Source organism: Nylanderia fulva, unplaced genomic scaffold (genome assembly GCF_048542155.1).
Source record: "Nylanderia fulva isolate GAGA-0341 unplaced genomic scaffold, ASM4854215v1 Scaffold17, whole genome shotgun sequence".
In the NCBI taxonomy this organism is placed as follows: Eukaryota; Metazoa; Arthropoda; class Insecta; order Hymenoptera; family Formicidae; genus Nylanderia; species Nylanderia fulva.
This window is the reverse complement of record NW_028189945.1, coordinates 4,114,774-4,142,124: the sequence shown is the minus strand read 5'-3', so window position 1 is coordinate 4,142,124 and position 27,351 is coordinate 4,114,774. Positions and strand designations below refer to the sequence as shown.

The 27,351-nt window shown below is 32.2% G+C and overlaps 2 protein-coding genes across 2 annotated transcripts in view; one reads left to right on the top strand and one right to left on the bottom strand.

Moving 5' to 3' along the window:
- Positions 1-27,311, bottom strand: part of sit (stuck in traffic) — a 63,826-nt gene extending 36,515 nt beyond the window's left edge. The window contains exons 1-2 of the mRNA XM_029312251.2: positions 26,665-27,311; positions 23,965-24,169 (exon numbers count right to left, since the gene is read on the bottom strand). The gene's annotated coding sequence lies outside the window, so the exon portion shown is untranslated. The remainder of the gene's footprint in view (positions 1-23,964; positions 24,170-26,664) is intronic.
- Positions 37-27,101, top strand: LOC114938344 (very long chain fatty acid elongase AAEL008004). The gene is made up of 5 exons (XM_029312253.2): positions 37-101; positions 13,399-13,739; positions 17,850-17,987; positions 20,038-20,280; positions 24,016-27,101. Exons 2-5 carry the CDS (start codon positions 13,401-13,403, stop codon positions 24,193-24,195), a joined length of 900 nt encoding a protein of 299 aa, XP_029168086.2. The 5' UTR covers positions 37-101; positions 13,399-13,400; the 3' UTR covers positions 24,196-27,101.
- Positions 27,312-27,351: the final 40 nt, after the last annotated feature.

Below are 27,351 nucleotides of genomic sequence, written 5' to 3'. Positions count from 1 at the left end.
TGGCTTCGAAGTAGCCAAGAGAGTAGCAGAAGTGGTGAAGTGTGCGAAGTGCCCGGCCAGTTTCTGATCGACAATCGAATCCGGTGGAACGTAAGCGGAAGGTAAGCGCGTTTCGGAAATCCCGGGGAAGAGAATGGAACGTGGAGCGAGCGAGCAAGTATGGTCCGAAATGAATTTTCGCAGCGAGAACTCGAACCGAGTCCTTAAACGGATCGGCGCACTCGTACGCGTGCGGACTTGATACCAAAAAAAAAAAAAAAACTTGCATCGCGAAAATCCGCGCGAGTATCGAGTCGCTTAACTTTTTTTAAGATATGCTGTGTCTGGAGAAGTCGAAGACAATTCGTCGTAATTAAAACTCATTGAGACTATCGTGTTGAACTTTTAGGAATATACAAAGACGAATTCTCTGTGGTGGAGAAATATATTTTTTTTCTAAAAAAAATTATATCGCTGTTCTAAAGCCTGTGTCCATGATATATATTAGAAATCCAAGTTCTCGGACCGAGAAATGATTAGCCAATTTACAATTTTGATGAAAAAGCAACAATTTGATTGGCTACACATTTCTTGGTCCGAGACCCGAAATCGCGCGACCTGGTCAAATGCTCGAAGTAGTAGAGCAATACGCTAGTGTCATACAAGGGTTCACAGTACGAAGCGGTACCTGCTCCCTTAATTGGCACGGGGATTTAACAGAACGGAAAGATTGTAAAACAGTTTTACTCACTACAATATCGATGATGCAATAACGGATCCACAATGTAATTAAATTGTCTGCATTTTATATGCCAGACCTGTTTAATATGCAAAAGCTACATTTAAATATCTTTAAATCCGGTTGCAACCGGAATTATATATTTTATTTGCTATAATACATTTCGTACGTTTTTTCCCAGATGATCGCTCGATCTCGTCGCGTTAATTTTAATTAATTTAAATATTTAATTGAGCTTTGGAAAATAGAAACAATGACTTTTAACGTGAGATGTCAAAAAAATTTCAGAAAATTCTTTGTAAAAGTACACGAAAAAATTAAGAAATAATGTGCATGGGTTGGTATGTGTATGTGTGTGTGTGTGTGTGCGCGCGGGTGTGTGTGTGCGTATGTGTATACACGTGCGCGCTCAATATGCAAAAAAAAATTATTAACGGTGATATTATTTTTCATTGCATATGATTAAATGGAGATTAAAATGACTTTATTACTGAACGCTGGACTTTGTTGCGAAAATAACCGTTGTCTAAATCATATCCTGTTTGTTACTATCGATAAAGTGGAACAAGTAAATTTTCTTCGACGCAACTGCATCGTAATTTAACTGTGTCACATATATGTACATTTTCACGTCATAGTAAATCTCCCCCTCCAAAAAAATTCCACATTCATCACTTTTGGCATTAACCTTCACTCTTTCTCTCTTTCTCTCTCACTCCCACCTCGCCCTTCTCGCTCTTTCTCTTTCTTTCTTTGCTACAATATTTTGATAAATTATTCTGTTAAAAGTAGGTCAAATTTGATCGCATCTTGCGAAAGCCATCTTTTCGCATAATATGCAATATTTCCGAACAAAAAGAATGTATAATAATAAATAATTTTTAACAAACAAATTATGTATGAAGATAAATACGCGCGTGTGTAATTAATATAATAAATAGAAATAAAAAATATATATACATTTGTTGAGTGTCTTTTTGATAAAGTTAAATTAATAATCTTATAAAATACATTTACTATTTTCATAAAATATATCATTAAATGTATGTTCAGTAGCTTTTAACTAATTTTATAAAAGAACATTTAAAATATATATATACTCTTCTAAAGAAATTTATTTTAAAGAGATGCTATAAAAATATATTAAGAAAGTGAGAGAGAGAGAGAGAGAGGAAAAATGTCATTAAATAAATAATGGAATTTATTAGCCTGTCTAATATTTAAATACGTAGATATATATTCTTGAAAATGGAGACGCACCTGTATTTCATAATTAAGAAGGAAAATATGTGCGTTAGAAACGTTGCAATTGCCTTAATGCAAAGTGCCTGGCCCTATCACGCTGCATAAATGCATATGTTGTTTCGGCAGGTGACAGAAAGAAGATCCTTTCTCAAACTATGTAGAAACTTCACTCGCCTCGCTGGTCTGTGTACACGAGCGCGCGTTTGCTTTGCATGGTCAACTACCTGTTATAATGTAACCCCCACGTATGTGTCCAAGCACGTGAAATGCGTCACATTACACAACCGTCTCGAAACACGCCATAATATTCGGCACAAGGTCGCTGGACCGTTTTCGAGCCAGTTTCTTAATAGCGCGACGCGATTTCGCGTATCCGAGAAAAATTAAGTCTACCCTTTTAGAGCGACGTCAAAGATTTCGGATTTTTTAGCAAAACCCTTGGTTCATTACCATTTATAGGATTCCAATTTAATTAGATCCATAAAATGCATGGGAAAACAATATCCATATTAATATCTTTATGTAAATAATAAATTCAGATTATATATCAAATGATGCGGAAATTTATAAATTATGTATACAGATCAAATCATTTAATTGGAACTTAATAACTTCATTATTAAATAATTATTAACAAATTATGCACATTGTCTTTGCTTGAATACAAATAAACAATAATATCCCACTAAAAAAGAATAAATCATTTATAATATTGTTAACTATCAAAAAGTTTTTATCAAACAGTGAACAAACATGAAGTTGAATAAATAAGATTAGAATGGCAAAAAAGATGCACTAATGTGAAATACCATCCAAAATATATTTTTTACACGTAATTAAATAATTATGATAATGATCCTTTTCCTTTTTTGAGATTATGTATACTTATAAAGTCATCTTTGTAAGATAAGAATAGTACATCTAGGAAAGATAAGGATATTTTTTCTTACTATAAGAAAGATACGAAATTGTTAAATATAACTTATTGAAACATCAAATATAAAAAATGTCGCATAACATTACGATAAGTATTTGGTATGTTATAATAATATGTAAATTATTCGATAAGAATGATGACGTATAAGATATGTTATAAATCAATGATATTACTTGAATTTTAATAAACTTGAGTATGAAGTTGGAATTTTCAGACATTGATCATATTCAAATTTATTAAAAATATCGTATCGTTTGTGTATTATACACACATATATATATATATATATATATGCACAATTCTTACATCTCATTTTCGGTTATTAAACTTTTAAAAATCAATATACAAAGAAGTCAAGAAAAAGATTTTTGAAGCTACTTTATTGAGAAGCGTTCTTAAAATGATTAATAAAATCCTTGAGATTTTATTACCTAGCTGATATTCAACTTGAAACTAATAGAGATGATAAAAAATAACCATCTGATTAAATATAATATAAGCTCTTCGTTAGTCTCTGTCGAGATGAGTGATCATCGCGATGCAAAAAGTGTTGTGTGTGTGTGTGTGTGTGTGAGACGAAGAAAGAAATAAATCTCATATTTACACTAGAGATTATGATTTCATGTGACACAATACATCTCTCCACAAAGCTTTGAAGATATTTTATGCTAGTCAAGGCTAAGATCTCTCCAACTGCAGAATTTCGAAAGAACGTTAACACGTATCGTTGCTTTTATCCAAATCGAGGACATTGAAACACTTGAGAATTGCAGGCAATTACTTTCGAGTTGTTAACGATAACGACGCTTTCATCTCTCCTTCAACTATTACCTTCTAATTTACGCACTTAGCGTATCGGTTGACAACATCAATCAATGTCTAATCTGGTATGAGTTTATATATGTATGTATAACATCCAGAACTTGAGAAATAATTTAAAATTTCATGAAATTTTTTCATTTAGAATCCTTGCAATAATATTTTATTAAAAAAAGACTTGCCAATCTTCGTTACTTTCAATTTTGTATATAGGATTCTATATTTTTATATAAATTATTTTTTTATGATATGTCCTCTTTAAATCATTTTACAATTTTACTATAGATCATTTGCAAAAATTCGTCCTCTTCATAAACAGTATAAGATTAGCAAACTCTTTGGAAAATCTTAATGTAGAAACAATATTAGCAAAAAAACGTGCTTTCACATCGAACAAAAAAAGTGCGATTTTTACGTTTCGCTGACTGGGAGCATAGTCGAAGTAAAACGTTAAACGACGAATTAAAAAACTGAGGTGCGCCTTATAATTAACTCGCATAAAAATGCTCCTAGAAGATCGGCTGGCAAAGAGGAATTACGAGAACAAGATGGGGTAAAGTTTTACGACGCGATTATTATTCCTACTCGGTAGCCAAATAAAACCATTACGTTAAATAAATTTAAATTATAAATTTTGAAAAAATATACAAATATACCATGCTATAAATTGTTAAAACTTAACTGCTCTATCAATCTACTATATTTGTAAAAGAAAAACAAAAGTGGAATAAATTATCAAATTTTCTTGCATTTCTACGAAAGAGGAATGTTGAAACTCGAGAAAACGACCTCAAGTAAATAACCTAGAGAAGAGAATGTACATAATTTAATATTGATTTAAATCTCTGCGACAACATAATATTCGTTATAAAGTTGTAACATAGATACTTTACTCCTACTTTCCCTCATTTCTGTGTGACAAGTTGAGAAAAATATTGCAAAATTTTCAAAAATGGAATTATTAATCGTGCGAGAATAGAAAATATCGCGGCATCATATTTATCTCATCATTATTTCGATTTATATCCCATCATTACCTTAATCTTGGACTTTGCCACTTGCACGTGTAATATTGATTAATTCATTTGATCTAACTCGTTCCAAATATGTTTAAAATTAAACATATTATATTTCGCAGATATTCTGAATCCGCACTATATATCATCGTTTCATTCATGAATCATAAATCTGCGCTTTTACCTAGACATTTCTAAATAAATGACGTCGTTACTCTCGTGGAGCGGTGAAAACCGTTCTTAAAAGTCGATAGATTTCGATCGCGCAAGAACAGGCTAGTAGCACAGAGAAATTAGCGAATAATACCCGTTTTTTTTTCGTATGCAAGAAAAGAATTACACGATGACGTATAACAAGTAAATCGATAGAACTTGTTTTGCGATATGGAGCATGCGTTTCCATTTGCGGGCACAAATAATGCAGGAAGAGCAACCGTTAAAGGAACATCGATAACGAACGGTAATGAGCATTGTTAGAGATACTAGACTGAATAAAAGTAAACGAAGAAGAAGAAATAAGAGTCAAACTAAGGATCATGTTATCTGTAATAATCGTATACAAACATCGTGTTCCATTTCTCTCTTTAATTAATTAATTTTAATAAGTATGACAAATAACTCCATAATAATATATATCTTTTCAAACCGAATCTCTAATCAAGAAAATAAAATTAATTGTTTTTTACGAACAAGAAATAGGAGTAGAAAGTGGATCGATCTAATATATAAACCCATTAGAGCTCTCATCGATCTCTTTTTTTCTTCTTTCAAAATTTAAATACTATCATTAAAGTCATTGTTATGAAATGGCAAACAAGAAACTATGGTACAAGTTATCCATATTTTCTAGTTTGTCATTAAAACCAGTAAAACAGAAAGCGTGTATTTAAATTACACACACATTTATATTACATATTGACATATTATATATACATAGAATATATATATATATATATATATATATAAACATATATATACTTTATGTATATGTATATACTTCGAAAGTGATTCAATTACAATATAAATAAAAATAATATAATTTTAAATTTTTACACTTTCGAGGCAAAACATATATAATACAAGATCAGATGTATACTAAAAAGTTTAGAAGACTTTAATACGATTATATCAATTTCTAAGAAATTGTTTTTGCACATATATATATATATATATATATATATTTATATATATATATCACTTACCTATATATCACTTCATATCGTTTTACTTTCAGATTCTATTTTAAATTCTATAAATTATTCGCATATATATATATATATATGCGAATAATTTATAGAATTTAAAATAGAATCTGAAAGTAAAACGATAAGAAGTGATATATAGGTAAAAATTCATTAACCCACAAAGACTAAAAAATCACTGAAGACACATCATTAATAGCCAAAGTAACGTAACCTACTTAACACGCTCTCACCAATTATAACATGAAGACTCAGGAATCAAAGAAAATTGTTCAAAACATCAATGAACTCAAGTAAGCAATATTCTATCAATCATGTGCGTAACATCTATTATTATGATTCTTTCTTCGTGTATTTATTTCTCAGAGGAAAAGTTTTATCGCAAAAAATAAGATTATTTCATTCATAACTCGAATATATCATTGCTGTTTGATAATTATTAAAATATGTATTCGAAAGGGAAATGATAACATAATCAAAAAGAAATGCAAGAAAATTAAAGAAAAAAAATTATAAATAATAGAAAATAAAATCTCTTGAATTTCTCTCTCGAAATCAAATTCTCTTTTAAGTATTCTCTATTGATAATTTAATTAATTATACAATTAATTCATAAATTCATAATATTACGTGATTTAATAATTCATTATATACTTATGATACAATGAAGTTTTCAGAAAGTTTTCATTATGTCTGTATTTACTTTCGTTGGCAAAAATTTCACGTTTAACCGGTACTCAGATAACTTTTAATGAATTCCATGTAACATTTAATCATATTCGCCTTGTTTGAAATGTACATAAATGATTCTTATAAATAGTTGCATAGACACAATATACTCAATGAGATCTATATCTATCAAGCATATTGTCGAGCACACAAAAAGAATGAAAAGAAAAGACAACCGATATACGAAACCGGTTCACGAAACCCTCGATGGAAGATAGAATTATTCTTTTGTCGTACTATTATTAATGCTAGTTCTGACGTTTTACCAGTTGCGGATGTGCTTTCTTGACACGGTTGTAATCCGGTCAATATGCCGCATCAAGACCGCAATTTCTTAATTTCCTTGTTGCAATCGAGCCAATCGCATTCTTTTTGCATAAACACACAATGCCGTTAAGTAAGTTCCATTTAATCAACTCTTAACAAAAATATTGCTAAACGTTTATTATACGCATGAAGCAAAAAGCTGACGTAGCAAAATAGCGCATAGTTTTGAATCGACCGAGAAAACAAGACGAGGGAAAGAGAAGAGCTATGCAATTGCATTCGTGAGATTAGAGTATGTACGATTCAACATAAGCACGAAATATTGTGCTAAAGAAATAATAGCTCCTTTAACTTTATTTCCAGAATTCAAACACACGAATTAAAAATATTTAAATTTTGACGGAATGACATAACGCAAATAAGATTACATAAAAAATGAGGTCCAAATGCTCGAAATTCTCTTCAGAGCCGAAATGTGAGGGAAACATTAAAAAGTCCTCGGACAAACGGCATCGAGCAAAAGTGATACACACGCGCGTAAAAATTTGGATCGGAGGCAATTAGTAGCACGAGACCGGAAAGTAAAAGAAGAAACGCGTGCGCGCGCGCGAAAGGGAAGAGAGTAGTCGCGTCTGTGAGAAAGTGCGAAGAAGTGCAGAGTAAATCGGTAGAGAAAGAAAGAAAGAGAAGAGATCGAGGAAGGAGAGGAGCTAAAGAGGAAGAAGAGTCTCTCACCTCTCTCATAAAAACGGCAAACACCTTGCGTTACACAGCCTAGCCGATCCGGGCAGAGGCCGATCGGCAATTAAACGGGCCCGGACGACCCACTTACCCACTAAACTCAAAGAGCCATCCTGGCTTGCACGGGCACGTTGCCATCATATCATCGGAATTCTCTCTCTCATTGAGAGAGAACTCGACGACACCGGCTACACGGCATTTCTCTCTTTCTCCAGCATCTCCCTCTGCTCGCCACCGTCACCCGATCTCATCTTCCTCGTATTTTCGCGGCCGCGCCGAGACTTTCTCTAATGTAACGAGTACCGTTTTACTCTACGGATTGCGCCGTCTGCGCAGTGTACCGGCACCGAGAGATGAGACATTCTCTGAGATGAGACGGCACGGATCAGGATTCGCATGTCGGACGTCTCACGTAAAACGCGTGCCACTATTAACCTTGTCGGATCCGCAGCTCTCCCCGAGAGAGAGAGAGAGAGATATAAGCCATTACGATAATATTGATTAAATTGAATGCTGAATAGGTTGAAAGGTTCACTGTGCAAAAAAGTATTTTTCGAATTATCTATAAATACGTATATATACGTACTAAATTAAATATATACGTGCGTGCATATACGTGCATAAAAATGCATCGTTCTTTCTTTTATATATATATATATATATAAATATTGTATTATATATATTTCAAGATATTGTTCTTTTTCTCAAAATTTTATTTCTCTCTTTCCATGATTGAAGAAAATTGATTTTTCGCTTATTCAAGAACGAATAATGTAACTGACATATAAACAATTTTTTATAATTGGAAAATTTATAGAATAAAACTAACGGTGAATAGCGAGATAAAATTTAATTCAAACATTAAATGTACTTGCGAATTCTCTGTCTAACGTGGCGAAAAAAAACGTGAATGAAATGTGAAACAAAAATTCAATAAATTAAATGAATAATTGTTCTGAATTCTAAATATAAAATTTAGCGTAAATTCGCATAATGTAATAATACTTTCACTTAGGCAATATAGAAATATTTGTAGAAACTTAGATCATTAACCTAGATTCTCTTGATAAACAGTGCGGCGCGTTTTTTGCGTAATCTTATAATCATAAGCAACATTAATATCGTCGAGGAGACATGATCGCGTTCAAATAACGCGTATGTCCGGGATATATCTGAAATCCAAAGGTTCGGATTCGTAACGTTGTAACATTGAAGAATTACAAACGCGAACGCAAGGCAAGAGAGCCTCGACGTCTCTCCGTTTCAGAACAATGCGCATACGCAATTCACGCTTATACGTGCGCGTACGTGAAAAGTGATGGTAAAAACTAGCCGTTGTAAATCGTACAGAAAAAGGCGAAGGGCCACGCAACGACATTGAGCAACCTTCTTTCGGCGTGCAGTCGTTACTCCAGTTTTCGCAGTCCGCGGAACTGCAATATCAATTACGCAAACTCTCTGGCCTTAGAACACGGCGTCGAGGCGATGATTAAATCGCGGCTCGTTTACTTTTCTAGTCTACTTGCTGCCTGCCCATCTCCCGTATCCTTTTTATAGAGATTTATAGACGTATTTCGATAACTGCGCGCGCATGGATAAACGCAATACCAAAATTTTACAATAGACAATGTATTCCCTGTTCGTATAATTGGACAAGATTGTGCGCCATGTGCGGCTCATTGTTTAAGAAAGGTCCTTGAAGAGAATAGTCGGTTCTCCAATCACATGTTATTTGAAAAATCTTTAACGTGTAATTTAATGTAATATTAATCCCAAACGACTGTTCCAAGGATCTTTTTTACAGACAATGAGCCGCATGGCACACAATCGAAAATGACACAAAAGTTCGGAAAGATAATTAAATTTATAAAGATGAGATTATAAAGATAAGCTTCATTTTTCAGACTATGTTTCTGGAGCAACTCGGAGCTTTTTGAAAAACTTTGAGTAATAAATCGATCAGATTTTTTTAGAATACAATAAATGTTGTACATACATAAATTTGGTACGGTGACGTTCTTTAAAAGATTCTAATACATAATATGAAAATGCATATTGCAGTTGCATCATAATTACGGAAATCATGAGTAATCAAATTGTGAGGATGTCGTCGTTACGATCTTTTCTATCTCGTACCAGACACGCAATTCTCTCCAAAGTATCTTTAAAAAATGATAATACTTGGTTCGCACGTCCGCCGAAAGCGTCAGACTTACATCACGCAAATACGGAAATCATAAGCAATCGAGTGTTACAAATCACGAAGACGACTATTCTCGCGATTCCGGTTCATTCGATTAGCCGGTGTCACCCAACTTGACAGCGGAAAAAATACACCGAGGAAAAAGTCTCTCCGAAAGGTGATTATGATTACGTGAAAAGTTTTCAATCGGGTGCGGAAGTGAAAATCGACTGCGGCGACGAAAATGATTTGAACGATTACGAGGACTGTCTCCTCCATCGCGAATCGGTTGTTACACGCGAAAATTCGCACGACTCATCTATAATAATCCGACACAAATCGTCAGATCTGCGGGAACGTAATCTAATGACCGTATGATAAAACGGTATTGATGCGTGGTACGTAAGATTACGCGATAAATTTTTTTCGCAACGAAGACAGAGCGGCAAGAAAGTGCTGTCCATCGGCAATAATTACGACAGTAATAACGACAAGTTCTAAATCTCGAAAAGTGCATTACGTGACGCGACGAAGACGGAGTGCCGAACATGCAACGCACAATACTCAATTATCATCTGCGACTGTCCCCGACGATTATGCGAATTTATCGGAAAGGATCAAATATTCGTAAGCACGATTACGTTGTACAGTAAAAGTTGAGTGCGCGGGATAATCTTCGACGAGTCGAAAAACTATCATTTTATATTTTTAGCTATTAATTTTTTCTCTCTCATCTATGTTTTAGAAATCGCGGATACTGCTAATATTTCAATAAACACATTTTATTTTTTCTTACAATTGTATAAATATATGATCAAAGTGTACAACGAGAACGATGCGTATTATATTAAATCAGATCAAGGAATTAATCCATTGCTATACATTCGTCTGCGTTTAGCAATAGTCATATTGATCGAGAGCTTCGGTTTCTAGAAGCTTTCGAGAAATCATTAGAAATCAGCCTCAGTTAATCATCAGATGACGATAATGCAATTTAGCACAGAACAGAATCATACATACATCTGTTCCGTTTACTTGAATATAGAGATTGATTTGATTTAGAATTCGATTCATATTCTTCGTGATAGGATATATATATATAGAGAGAGTATTTTAAAAGTCTGAAAATAATCCAATGTCTCGTAAGCGCATTTTAAAAAATGTTTCAAATAAAAATTATAGAGTTTAAAAATATCTATTTACAGACCCTATCGTTTTGACTTAAGGTCACGACAAAATCATCTTGAATTTTTTAAATGGAACGAGCATATGTTTTATATAAATACATTTTTCGTAATATTCTGTATAAAAATTGTAAAGATAAAGTGGTCAAAAAATGAATAGTTTATGATTTTATATACTTTAACACGTTGATATACTTTTACATAAATATAAACTTATATATATTTCATCAAATATTCATTTTCCGATAATCTTACCTCAACTTACCTCAACTACTTTTATGCGGATAATAATGAGAGAAATTAATTAATATAAAACAATTGTTTTTAAAATTAAGTATATAATTTGCAACTAGTAATTACATATATTTTCTTGAAAACTGTGTTCTCATTATACCAATTCATTTCTCTCATTATTTTATGCATAAATGTTGAGTTAATTCAATACTTCACTTTCATAATCATAAAATCGAAAAAAAATCTTTTACGAAATAATTCATAAATTATGTAACATTATGTCAAATTAAAGTATAAAATATCTCGTAAACTCATTCCTTTTTTTATCCTTATCCTACATAACTTTTTATATAGAATATTACGTGGAATCGTTTTTAAAATAAAATAAATAATTTAAGATAAAAAATCTGATGTACCATTTAAAAAATTCACGATGATCTTGCTTTGATGATCTTGGCAACGCCATCAAGGTCAAAATAATAAGATATGTTAAATAGATTAATGTATGTACATATATAATATAATTATTAAATATTTAATTCATTTGAAATACATACATATATTCTTGACACACGTTATTTTGAACTCTTGCATTTCTAGCGATACATAATGTATTGTTAAACGCGAGATTGTGCATTAAATAAATTACAATAATTATTTCTTAAATTATTAACTACTCATACTTTACTAGAGCGTATAATACTTTTGTTAACGTTTCTCTTAGAAGATTGTTTGAGAGCGAAGATTCGCTCGTAATGCTTTAACTTCGCGCGTTGATTCAACGACGTTATATTCGCAATTCTCTGACATCATTTCGTTCGCTTCTAAAACAAAGACTCAGTGATTTATTCGATCGTATGCAAAACACAAAAAAATTACGAGGTGATTGATGAAGAGGATAAGAACAAAAAAGGGAGGAAGGGAAAAAGGGGAGACCAGTTGATATCCGTATAAATAAAATCGCAGCGAAAGCGTGGCATGATGACTTCGCGATAACGCGAGAATTCTTAATGACATCCTCAGAACTTCCCAACCCGTTGCATTCATATTCATACGAGCCTTGATCAACGATTAGAATATTACACGTATGTGTAATTGCGCGTATCAACGTGAGTGGAAAGAGTTATTGGCAAATCTCGACCGATTGCGGAATTGCATTGTTTAAGAGAAATATATAATTCATTGTGTCATTCAGTCTACGATAGATAATAAATCTCTCGTATGCATATGCATTAGAAAGAAAGACACATTAAAAAACGAATAAATATTAATTTCCTTGAATAAATTAAAATTTATTAGAATATTAATAATTTGAATTTAAAAAAAATGTGCATATATGTAATTAAAGTAATTTAAAAATATCTTATTGATTTTTTCAAGTTCATTCTTCTACTTCAAAAATGACACATTACATTTTTTTTATTTTTAATATAAATTTGAATTTATTCAACTTTATTAATAATTTATAAGATGTACCATTTTCGATCAAAGATAGGATACTAACTGTAGACGGCCTGATAAAATTGTAGAATGCCTTGCCAGATAAAAATATTAAGACCTGATTCGAATAAGAAATTAATCTGATTGAGCCCGGATCGCGCGCAACTAACTAAGCGCAACCCACGCGAGTGACAGACTATGCATGTATATCCGGCAATATGAACGGGACTAGGCTAGGTATTTATTAAACCTTGGAATGTAGAGACCTGAAATTCCTTGAGACTTTACTAAGATATTAATCCTTTCATCGAGATGAAAGAAATAAGGTCGCTCTTCCACATTCTCGATTTAAAGAATAATAAAGAATAATAGTGATTAGCACATACGTATTAATTACGTATGTTTTCGGAAAGAATACATATTTCTCACGTTCACACCTTATTTATTATCCACAAATTAAGATGTCTTTCCCTCGACCCGATATGCAATCACTATTTTGCATATATCTATACACATAGATGAATATATTCTGAAATTGCTCAACACGATAACTTTGATAGTTTACGATTATGTTTAAAAATTCTAGTTCAATGGGCATGTAACATTTTATTTTTTGATTCGATTAAATGCATGTAAGTTTGTTTTGAACAATGTAGATACCGGTTTGCATATTCTTTTTTCTAGAAATGGCATCGGCGGCAGCGGAATTAGTGGCGGAAAGGGAGCCGGAGCTCAGGCTCGAGATGACGGACTCAAACAGGACATTCGTAGGGGCCCAGGGCTTGGTCAAGATGGCCCTAGATCAATACACGGAGATTCTTGCGACAGTCTCGGATCCGCGTGTCAGCGACTGGCCGCTGATGGACTCGCCTATACCGACAATCCTCATTGTGCTCCTTTACATATACGGCGTTGTCATATTCGGCCCGCGTATGATGGCCAACAGAAAGCCCTACAAACTCAGAAACGTCCTGGTAGCGTACAACGCATTTCAAGTCGTCTTCTCGCTAGGGATGATGTACGAGGTAATGTTCTCAGATTATCTAATTATTACGTAATCGAGCGCGTGACAAAATTAATTTTATCTTTTTAGAAAAATAGAATAAACTTATAAACGAGAATTAAAAAGAATTAAAAATTTATAGATAAACGAGAATTGAAAAGCAAATAAAGATAATGTTTTAGATATTTTCTAAATATAATAATCACTCGATATAGATAAACATTTGATAAAAGTGCTTAATTTTATTTTTCTAAATATAGAATATTTTATATATGTTATTACTATAAGCTAAAATGTCGTATTAAATAAAATATAAAAGAGAAATTGTTTTACTTTAAAGATAATTTAAAAAATTCGCAAATTTAAAATATTATAAATGTGAAAAGCAAAATTATTATAAGAAAAAATATCGCAGAAGATACAATCGTTAGATAAACCAGTACAAAATGATTATTGAGAGAATCATGAAAGTAGACACTTCGACAAAGAGGCACACGAGCTAGAAATCGTATAATTTGCGATCGTGCAACCCTTGGGCGGGAAAACGTGCTCGCGAGGAATGCAAGAGCAATGAAGAGAATGAGGGAAAGAAAGGAAGAGAAAGAAAGTATATGTATGTGTATGTGACTAAAAGAGAGAGAGAGAAAGAGAAAGAAAAGAGAAAGAGAGAGAGAGCTTGATATGACCTTGTCCAAGTCACCCTTGACTTTCGCGTCTTCTACAGCCACCGATAGATTCTTGCTATACAGGAAAACGTACATAACGTGCAAAGTTCATGAGCACTAACGATTCTCAGGATCTAAGGACTCGGTCGACGATCGAAGCCGGTCAAGCAACTTCTGCCTCGCTATATAGGTCACGATGTAAGTATGTCGTCGGTATAGTACAACGTATACACGAGATCGAAAAGGATCGGATCACTAGTCGCGGAGATGACGATGAAGAATAGAGATGGACAGCCGCATACGAATTCACGAGATTGCTACGGTTAACAAAGTGTGACGGTGAAAGGAGATGATGAATAGTTCGCGTAATCGTCGACAAAGAGAAAAAGAGAAAGATCAAGGAAGAAACTTCGACCTAGAACTTCGATTATACTTTGCGAAAAGTCAACACAATCACGCGCCAACGAAATAATAATTCTCGATAATTTCCATATATGTATCTTAATTCAACTCCATCCGGCCTTAATTAAATACAATATTATTCAATCAATTGTATTACATATGCTAAATAGGTCTTAAATAAGTGTCTTATATAACTACCAATTGCTTCGTTGCAATGTTCATGTAAATTACTGTAATATTACTAAAAAATAATATGTTGATCAGACAATCATAGAACTCAACAAACTGACTTAAAGCGAGCCAGTTAGATCGTTCGCCGGAAACGAACTTTGCATAACGTTACCAACTAATTTTCGCTACGCGAGAACAAGTAAGAAATAAAAAGGAAATCAAACAAATTTATAAAATAAAATTTATAAAATAAGTTATGAAACAAATTTTCGAAGAAATAAGACTCACAATCAACTTTTCAATTACTTCGAATTAAATTTAATTATTTTATGTCTTAATTGATTATATAATCATTAAGTTTATTTTTTCTAATTAATAACACTTCTAAACATTATTACATAGAAATATTAAACACACACATAAACGAATCTTTAAAAATTATGAAAAACTATCTTTAATTAATTTAAAAAAATTTAAATCTGTCATACAACTTTTAAATATTGTAGATTTAACATTTCTATAATCGATACTGTTTTCGATTCGTACATTTATTTTGGATTTAGAAAAGGTAACTACTATGTAAAAATAATCATTTCAACATTTTCAGAAATTTCATACAAACATAATACAATTTTATACAAACATAAAAACAAAAAATATATTTCTTTTAAATTTTGAACAAAGATTTATTTTGCCATAAGCTGTAATAATTAATTGGACATATAGAGCGTGAATCTGTTCGTAAATTTAATGGAAAACTTGCTCAACAAAGTATCTACAATTCTAGTAGAAGAGATGCAATCTCCGCTTCTTTGGTGGTAACCTTGACCTACTGATTACCGCATAACCAGGCGTAGCGAATATCTTTAGCAACCTTGTTCTGGACAAGGTTACTAAAATGCGAAAGCATCCGCTTTGTAATACTCTAATTAAAATATTAATTTCGCAACTCATTCTTCCACTTGTTAAACGTTTTGATCTTTCAAATGGCGAAAATATATATCGTGAACTAATTTATACACTTATACTTAACGTACTTATTTAAACACTATACTTTTGTACTTATGTCATTCTTATTACCATATTATTAGTCAATATATTTTTTAACAGATTTTTTAAAATTCTGTTGCAGACATAAAATAAATGGCTTTAAATATTTTTATGAATTTTAAGTATATATTAATGTAATTCTATATGTGCATATTATTAATTGTACGCGTTCTTATCGCAATCCTTAATATAAAACTTTCTTAAATATATAAATATTCCAAAAGTTTTGACATAAAAAATTGTTGCGTCGATATTAGATATAAAAAAATTCTGAAAATGTTGAAATCATACTTTATAGCAGGGTTTTCCAAATGCAAAAAAAAATATATATATATATTAAATATAATTAAAAATGTCAATTTATTATCTCCGTATCATCTGTTACAATCTCAACTGCGACAGGAAATATGCGTAAAGAGAGAAGTGTAATGTTTCATACCGGGGCTATACAATCTCGTCGTTGCTCAATCAATCTATGCACTCATACGCGTTTCGTTAGCAGTGAGACATCCTGTTTTCGACTTTCCATAAAGTGCTAAGCCTCGTTCGCCACTCCCAAGGCGCATGTTCAAAAATACAAAGTAAAATTCTGTATGGAAGGTCAAACAACAAGATTTTTCATGCGCAATGGAATGGATAATGAACGGTTGCATCTACGCGAAAGTTTATTTTGTAGAAGTGACTAACCGCAGTAACTGCTATTTCTGTTAGAGAGTCAGCCAGGATAGCTTTTTATATGCACGAAATGGGATAACTTTTCAAGATATTTCTATTCGTTCAATTATGCGATAATCTTAGTTCACTTAAAGTTTATTATACTCACATCTAATCTTTAACAGCTGTTCCTTTTACATTAAAAGCAAATAAAGTAACACACATGAGCCGTCACGGTCAAGTACGATTAATGAGATGATGAAAAATGAGCCTCATACAAACTCTTTCAATATATATGAAATGTATTTCATACAAAAAATGTTAAACATACTATACTTCCTACAAATAAGAACGTTTACTATCTTTTATCAGTAAGCACGTACAAAAAAACGTTCTTTCTCTTACCGAAAATATTGTAAAACTTTCTCAAATGTTTAAACTATAAAATGACCAAATGTAATAAACTGAATAAAAAATAGTCAAAAGTTATAAGAAAAAAAATTGTAACCTATGTGGAGAGATAAAGAATAGGTTTATTATGCAAATAGTAAATAAAATGTGTAAAAATATGCAAAACAGATCATGTCGGCTTTAAAACGCATAATTTCTCCTGATTTATGATTAGTCACTTGCTATACAAAAGTTGATAATGAAATATAATGCACAATCTTCAATGCAAATATTTATAACCCAATTCGAACACCAAATCAACAGAATAATAATGCTATATTTATTTAGGACGTAATTAGCGATAAACGATTGCATATCTACCCAAAAAATATTTTTAATTTACAGAATTTCTTATAAAATAGAGCTGTTTAATTTAAAATTATAAATTGTGTATATTATTGTTCTTTAAATTGTAATGATTTTGTAAGGCATGTTTAACTTTCGTCATCTTTCGCAGGGAAAGCAGAGTTCGGCGCGACCCAATATGGCGAAATAAAACAAATGTTTGCTCAAACCGATATTACACAAAATTATATTTCATCAACTTATTATGTTGAAGCATTAAACAATTCTTGTAAACATCGAAATGAATTGAGACACCAGTTATTTTTATCTGATTTACGAGACATTAAATTACATTAAGACTCAAAATTATATTGCAGCTAATTGATATATACATATATATATATATATATATATATATATATATATATAATTAGATATTTTCTATTTTCTTATAGCATTTGATGTCTGGATGGCTACTTGACTACAGTTACAAGTGTCAACCGGTCGATTATTCTCACAATCCATCCGCTCTGAGGATGGCGAACCTCTGTTGGTGGTACTTCATCAGCAAATTTACAGAATTCGCTGACACGGTAAGATAATATTTATTCATTTTTATAAATTTACGTGACATCAATCAAGCAATAATCATGCAAAAGATCGCGAATCGGCAAATTTTAAAGAATCTTCAAGATTGTAAAAAAAAAAAAAAAGAAAATTAAAAAGAAACCAGCAAAATAAATATTCGAGCCAACATGTAATTAGATAAAATTAAACATACAAAATAATTATATTAAAATAAATACAATAATAAATTTAAAAAATATTATATACAGGGATTTGTAATGAATGATAAGAATATTTCACGCAAAACGTCATACTAAATATGATTGACAATTTTCTTTGAAATGGTGCCATCAAAACATTCAAAACGACGTTTCCCCATTTAAAATATATGTATTAATTAATAAAATGTTTTCAGTATAAGATTTCGAGACATGATTAATTCTGTTATAGAATCAAAATTGAAAAGATGCAATTTTATATAACCAAATATCCATCTAGCATAATATTCACATTTTGTTAAATAAAAATATCACAATTATCAATTTTTCAAACAATTTTCATTGTTCAATATCTCAATGAGTAAAAAGTCTCGAATATAAAATCTATTAAATTAAATATCTAAAATAAAAAAGAACAAAACTCTATTATCTATTTGCAAAATTTAATTTGCACAAAATTTCCCTTTCTCTCTCTTCCTTTCATTTTTTAAAATTTTTTAAAATGAAAATATCACGATTATCAATTTTTCAAACAATTTTCATTGTTCAATATCTCAATGAGTAAAAAGTCTCGAATATAAAATCTATTAAATTAAATATCTAAAATAAAACAGAACAAAACTCTATTATCTATTTGCAAAATTTAATTTGCACAAAATTTCCCTTTCTCTCTCTTCCTTTCTGTCAAACTGTATAATTAATTAAAAAAAAAAGTTGCATAGCTTTACTTTGCTTGCTTGAGCAAGCAAAGTAACAATTGAACGAACTACCCTGTACTTGCGACAGATATTCGTATGCATAATAAATAGATCGGGAGGTAAAGAAAGAGGCGGAGTACGCGGTTAGGATATTTCACCAGAATAGAATAATCACGTACGTATGCTCGTATATCCCTTCTCACAGCGCAAGAACCCTTAAGCAATCGTTTCCATTAGCGCAAGCGGGCAGCGCCGAATTGCTTGTCGAGCATGCAATAATGCTGGCGGATAAAAGGAGTAGATAAAATTTAATCGGCCAATCGCCGACTCGTTTGTTAGATACCTTGACCGAAGGAGCCAACAATTTACGAAGTGGATGTTTAACTATCTACCCTCGCGAGAGAGAAAGCGCCTACTAGACTTTCGACAGTGCGTGAAATCCAACCGAACATAGGAATCATCGCAAAACGGGTTCTTTCATTGTTTGTTGCTCAATTTTGACAACCAGTGTTGCCACTATCACGTTTACCGTACTCGAAATGAGGAAAATCATCACACTCTGTTAATGGACGCAGATATTTTTGAGAATATATGCAGTATAAGAGTTTCATTTGCCGAATTATCACGACAGTGAAATGTCATTCATTTCCCTAAATACTTTTATAAATTCTTTAAATACTTTTATCAATAATCAATAGCTTTTTGTCATTTATTTTTATTGAAAAACAGTTGAATAACTTGTGAATATATGATGACTTAAGAATATATGATGACTTGAGAATATATGATATGAATACATATGATATATATGAATATATATGATATGAATACATATATACATTTTCAAATGAACAAAAATTAATTAATTAAAAATTCAAATAAAATATACAATAATTTTTGATAAATAAACTATTATATCAATGTACAATAGTATGTTATGTAACTGACTATATCATACTATTTTGATATTTTCTTTAATGAAAAAACAACATTTAAATTTCTTTGTTAAATTCACATTATCTTGAATCCATTTAATGTAATATTTAATGGGTTAAACGGACGCATTCCTATGTAAATCATAGGTCAGCAAATCTAAGCTGAGTGACAGGAAATTACGACCTCAGAAAATGTTGAAACATCATTACTCATCGAAATTTCAGATATTCTTCGTGTTGCGCAAGAAGGACAGCCAGGTGACATTCCTGCATTTGTACCATCACTCTCTCACACCTTTGGAGACGTGGATATGTGTGAAATTTATCGTGGGCGGTCATGGTACTTTGGGAAATCTTATAAACAACGCAGTACATGTCATCATGTACGCGTATTATATGTTAGCAGCTATGGGTCCAGAATATCAAAAGTACTTATGGTGGAAAAAGCATTTGACCACAGTACAATTGGTAAGTATGCGAATCTAATTAAATTCTTTTGTAAACTAATATCCATATATTATTTCAAGAATAAAATTAAAATTAAATCAGGCCAAAATATATGCAATATTTTCAAACGATGTGTTTAGATCGAATCCAAAGACATGAAAAATTAATAGATATATAAAAATCTTTTTTATCTATAATTATATAATTAAAAGCACAGTTTAACGCACAAAATTATAGAGGTAGTCCCGAATTATATATTGTTTAACATGACCTAATAGAAATAATCTGAAAAAATCGCTATTTCTAAAAAAAATTTAAAGTTCTCAGTTACTGTTCTTATGATAAATGGATCAATTTATTATGCGTCTCTGGGGCAAATTTGTTCTCTCCTATTCAAGTGCAATGTATGCAATGTATAATTTGCAGTGTATAATTCGATTCAATGTCTATTGCAGACATTGCAGACATAAGAATGTTAGGTGAGATTCTGGGCGAGTATAATGCAGCAAAAATGCACACATGATCCATCGTTTGAAACGCGAGTGTATGGCAGTATCAAGCGATTTTCTCAATGCGTGGATCAAACCGATTCGCGATACCTTCTTCTTGCACAACGCAGGTTTCGCGATAATAATCCGCGTCGTTGAAAGTGAACGGATAGAAGCACTAGTGACCCGTCGTGCGTGTTTTAAAGGTTTAAAGGGTGTGCATCGGTAGCACGTAAAATATGCTAATTGTTCGTTAAAACACGTAGCATGTTTGCTTTCCTCCTACGAGTCCGCTTTTCGATGCAATATCTACTTTTCTTCTATCATTAATAACGTCAAGATAGATAAACAGTGTCTTCAATAAAAATTAATGAGTGCTAATTACAAGACGATAAAATAATAATTTTATATTTTAATAAAATGAATACATTCTGTCTCTTTTTTTTAAATAGAGACAGAATAGGAAATTTTTATAACTGTTTATAAAATTGTGCCCTCGCTTCGCGTCAGTAACTAAAGTCTATGATCAAATCTACGATAGAACGTACTTTTCATTGCCCGTTTTTTTGCGTGCTACTTTACTGGTTGCGGTTTAGGATCCAAAACAGGTCTCGCAGCAGTTCGGCGTTTCTTGTTACAATAATAGTGGCGATTTTAAAAATCAATCGAGCATTTTAAATCTATGCAAAAATTGTAATAAATACTGTATCAAATTTGCATATACAAGAAACTGGTAGACATGTTTCTGAGTGCAGTAGAAAAAAAGTTGGATGAAGATTATTAAGCTTATTCCTAATTCATGAATCTTCCTTATATTTTTAGATTTAAAAATTATTACATTCAGATAATATAAATAGATGGGAACAAAATACGATTATTATAAAATCACTTTTTTATTCGTATCCATTAAACTAAGTTTAAACCCTCTTAAAATTTTTTACTACATCGATTATACTGCTCGAAACATATTTAAGGGGAAGTAAATTTCGTTCATTCCCGCGTTATTGATACCCCTTCGAATCGAGAAATATCTCGATCTCTGCTGAATGGAGGGCAAGTTTTCGACAAAGTATAGGCGCGCCGTCACCCCTTCTCTCACAGGAGATATATAATAACGTTGTTCAAACGAACTCGCGATCGCTCGTGGATTCTGGGCCATCGGCTACACATTCGTGCTCGTTAGAGATCAGTCGGTCCCGGTCTCTACCTAGGCAAAATTTCATTGCGCCGTGTGTGCGCACGAAAGGTAGGGGTGAGGGAAAGTGAAAAGTACAACGCGCGCGCGTTGGGCAATTCGACTTGACTAGACCTCGCTTTAAAGCCGGCCACCGGACCTGGCCGACCACGCTGACGGTGGCGCAACAATTTGGCATTCCGATATGCTGCGTACTCTATGGTACACTGTCTTGTACCACTATCACCTCACCCCGGCGACACCAGCATCATCATCACCGTCGTCGTCGTCGTCGCGGGCGTCGCGAACCAGCCGCATACCTACGAAGCCTCACCTAAATGCTCACTTATCCCGGTTTATCTCGCAAGACCATCGATCCGCTACATACCTGTAGAAGTACAGGTGTACTTGATTCTGTTCGCATTTTCCCCCACCCCCTCCGAGGAGTTTCATCTCGCGAGAGAACGCGCAGATAGATAAGGATATGACTAGCATTTAGAAAAAAGAAGTTTCGTCGATGGCGAAACTATTTAAGTCGAATGGTAGATAGGTCGGTCGTTTGATCCTTTAACGGACTGCAATTGCTAAATCGATTGTTGCGACACTGAGAACTTGAACAAATATGTAATTGTTCTAATTAACACGTAGTGTTGAAAAAATTCAGTGATAACAAAAGATTCAAAATTATAATAGAAATGTATAAGTATCGATTTGAATCTTTTGCAATTTCGTTTGTCTTTTATATATAAATAGGCTCACAAAGAATTAAAAGTTGGATTATAACGACAGAAAATATTTTCATGCCTTTCTTGCTAAATCTAACAGCAAGGTGTCTGGCATTTAAGTAAATAAAAATGAGAGAAAAGGTTTTAGTAAGTATCCATAAGAGATTCTTTACACATACGTTGCAATATATCAACTGCAAATGTTAATTTATATATTGCACGATATATTGGTGCCTGCCTAAGTATGGAAAGATATAATCAATCACTTTGAGGTCGGTTAAAATCAATCAAACTCACATTTCGCACATATATTTTTAATTAAATATTAGAGTAGTACAACAAAAAAATCTTTTTCGTTGACTTGATAAATTTAATAAAAATGCGTTGACATTTAAATGCGAATAGAAATTAAAAAAACTTCAAGAAATTATTCACGCAGTTTAACAGATTCTATGTACGTGATTCGTAAGATGCCAATGTCGCAAATGTCAAATTAGCACGATATGATAGCATATTTATAATTCCCTAATTATAATTCCTTCGAAATAATGTTAGCTTGCAACCGTTGCTTGTTTTATATATTTCGAAAGGATTAGAATAGATTGGTACCGAAAGTATATCGCGATTATAAAGCGTGGACAGGTTTTTACCAAATAAACACGCGGTGAATTTATCGGTATAGTGCGCGAAAACTCGGCTACATATACATATACACTTACCTGTACTTTCTATAAGTCGATTAACGGTGTTTGACATTTATGTGTGACGACTTGCCTCGTTCAATAGAATTTTTTTTTATCATACCGATCCTCAAAAATAATCCGAACGTGAAAAATACTAATTGTAAAGTAAATTGTGTTCAAAAAGATTTAAAAGGCTCTCGCCCGTAGTGTTTCATTCACGGATCGGCCTCTCGATCGTTAAGAGAACGAACATGTGGTAGGCAATAGATTTATGAGTAGTTATTGCTACATAATGTAGATATTGACGTATTTTCTTCGAATTGCTTGATGAAGTCAATCGTGTTACAAAGTTAAGCGAACGAATCGTTATACGCAACACGATTCGGTAAGAGAATTGAGGAAAAGATCTTTGTGTAAAGGATATAGTATACGGCGTATAAAATATGACGAAATCAAGAGTAGTAAACCAAATATACACATAAAATAGAGTGTGTACAAAAAAAAAGATGTAAAATTAAATTAATTATTTTGCAAATTATAGGTTTTATATACTCGAAATCTAAGTTCCCACACTTCTAATGTATATATATACATAGGTTTACGTTATTAAATTTATTAATATTTTTTTCACTCACCAAAGTTGATTTCTAGTGTTCGAATACTGCCAAATCTGCATTAACTTTCAGGTGCAGTTCTTCGTGGTATTCGTGCACAGCGCGCAGGCCCTCATTTTCGACTGTGGTTATCCGAAACTGGTGGCGGGTCTACTTCTACTTCACTCGACGATCTTCTTCGTGCTCTTCTCTGACTTCTACAGGACTGCTTATCGTAGAGGAAAGTCTGCAAAGGAATTTAAGGCTGAATAAAATACATGAAGGATGATATGGAGAAAAAAAATCTTCGTTCTTATGTTGAACGAAAATATACACAACATATACACATATCATGAATTCGTTCAAATGTAGCTCCCTTCTACACCGGTGAATCGACTTCGAAAGCCTGTCTCCATGCTTCGTTAATCTACAGATAAATATATATATATTCAAAATATACCATTGCAAAAGGAAACTTTAAATACAAGCAATGAAGAAAATATCACAATTCTTAATGTAAAAGTGATGAAATTATCAAAGGTGAGAAGAAAGAAGTATACGATGATGAGTAAAAAAAGTGTATTACCGCACCTCTTTTGCGTCAATACTTTCATATATTTATAGCATTTTCATTTATATAATTATATATGTATATATATATATATAATATACATTAAAAATTTATATATATAATTTATTTATATATATTATATGTGTATATATGAAATATATAAATTTCTAAAAATAACAATTAAAAAGCTGCAAGTAATGACAAAAATTAATGATGACAGGAGAAACTGATAAATGAAGAAGACGAGTCAGTTGGCCAATAGGTTAATCGTATTAGACTCTCATATCCTCTCATATCCGTTAGAGAAACGATATATAATGAGAAATCTAAGATGACACAGGAAAGAGTGTGCATTAGAAATCTCTTTTTATTCACTAATGCGACTATTTCGATCGCATTTGCGACAGATGTAAGATGTAAACCGTATTAGCTTCTGACACAACTTTCCGGCAAAATAATCGAGGTCAAACAATTCACTGGTTGCGAAGTAGTAAATTATTGCTTCCGTAAGGAAGAGAATTTTTATTCGTTACACCTCTCGTGTCCTCTTCGCAGGACATCTCAGGTCTCGCGCACACTTTGGACGAACACTTCTAAAGCATCGACAATTTAAAATTGCCTTTATCAGCCTTCCATCGCTTTTTTTTATTGAAAGTTTAAAAAAACATTCAATATGTTACACAATAATAAAATAAATCTCTACATAAAATATAAAGTATAGAAAAAGCTTTAAAGTTAAAAGTTTACAAAATGTAAAGAGAGCAACATAGAAAACGAAACAATGATAAAACAATGTGAAATTACATTGATTACAGATTATAATTCAAGGAGATATACGCTTTGCCATATTAGAATTATTTGTCTTGAAAATTGTGCTCAATGCGGTTATTCAATCTCTCAGAAGTTCTGAATCATCGTGTATCGAGCACACCGATCGGTCCTAAGTGTGTGTCATAACTTATCATTAATAAATTTCATACAAGTTAACTACATTTATTTCATCGAGAGGTTCCATGTAACAAGTAGAATTATACTGTATATATAAAAATAATATATACACGTGCGCTGTCGACTCCAGCTAAATGATTGCTAAATGATTGATGATTCGGGTTCCATTCACGAATATTCACACACGATTACGAATTGTAAAACGCGCGTTTGTAATATTATCGCGAGCGCTTTTGATTCGTATTCTTTTCTAAAAAAATTTTAATCTCGCATCGAAAACTCTTTTACAAAGCTGGAATCTTTTGTATCGAATCTTTGTGTGCGCTCAATGTAATACCATCAATGTATTGCATCGATTTATTACAATCAGAAAAATTCTTATTATATCAACTAAAAAATTGCGTGGCTACAAATGCATAATACCAATCTATTATCAGGTATAGGGTATTTTGCGAATATTCAAGCTCAATGTGTTTCTACTCTTAATGTATCTATTAATTGTGTCTATGTATTTATTGATAAAGAATAAAATAAAATATAAAAAAAGATAGTAAATGACATAATTAAATAATTCAGAAAGACAATCAGCGCGAAGCAAGTTAAATTAAAAATTCGAAATTGTTTTATAAACAATATCCATTGGTACAATTTTTATAGATAATTGCGAAGCCGATTATACTTTATACGTATGTAAATTGAAGAGATACGTAAAATTTGATAATCATATTATATATGATATTGCATATTCAAAATGTGTCTTGAACCATGCTATATCATATGTAAAAAGAGGCGATTAGAAAATATATATACACTCGCCAATGTTAACGAGACTCTCGAATATACCGCAATGCGGATTTACGTATTATGAAGTCAACAGTTCAATGTGAATCAGCTAATATACGAATAATTTGCATATCAACAACGCACTAGTTAATAAAAAACGTTTGCGTAATTTTTATTCAAAAAAAAAAATCGACTAGTGATTACTGCGTAACTCGTAAAGAACGGAGCTATATAGCTTATCGAAATCATCCACGTATTATACACATAAAGGGAAAATCTAGTTTATACTATATTTTATTGCTCGATTCGTTCTGTCGAACTCACTAATCCGTGAGTGGCACAGAAATTGAAAGAGGCGATATTAAAGACATATTTATTATTTCATGTATAATATAAAGGAGATCCCGCGCGGAGACCCTACGTTACGTAATATATCTCACCACTGTCATTACTGCGCTTTCACGGGATTGTTTACATAGCGATACGCGAAAATGAACGAATACCGCGAGGAAGAGCGATCGGAACCGGCGCGGACACACACGGCCGTCCGATGCCGTCGAAGAGGATCCGCGAAGTAGCAGGTTCGCGGCGCTTTCTGTACTTTATCGATTGCCACGATATAAAGCTGCGCAGCTATAAAGGGCACCGAGAGCACGCATCCCGCGTACGTGTAGTGATGTTGGGGAATGCGGCGACGTGAACACTCGAGGGGTTTAACAATTGTAATTAATAAGTTATTCAGTCTCGAGACGCGAGACGCTAATTTTACCTCCAATCTTAGGATTATCGCTCATTTGCGTACGACGTGCGACGTCTTGTACATATTGTATTTCTTTTTTTTGTAACAATAAAAATAAAATATTAACTATAAATCCTAGATTTGCATAAATCAATTAAATTATCCTTGCTACTATATAAGAAAAAAATTATTATATATACATCTGTTCCAGAATAATTATATAAAGAAAATATTGATTTTTCACCAAATATCTTTGAGATCAAATAAATAGTCAGAAGTATAGTTTATAATTACAGTTTGCAACAAATTATCAAAATTGTTTCAAATGTAATGTATCATATTTTTAAAAAGCTCAAAATAATTTTTGTATTTATATTAATCTTGTCAA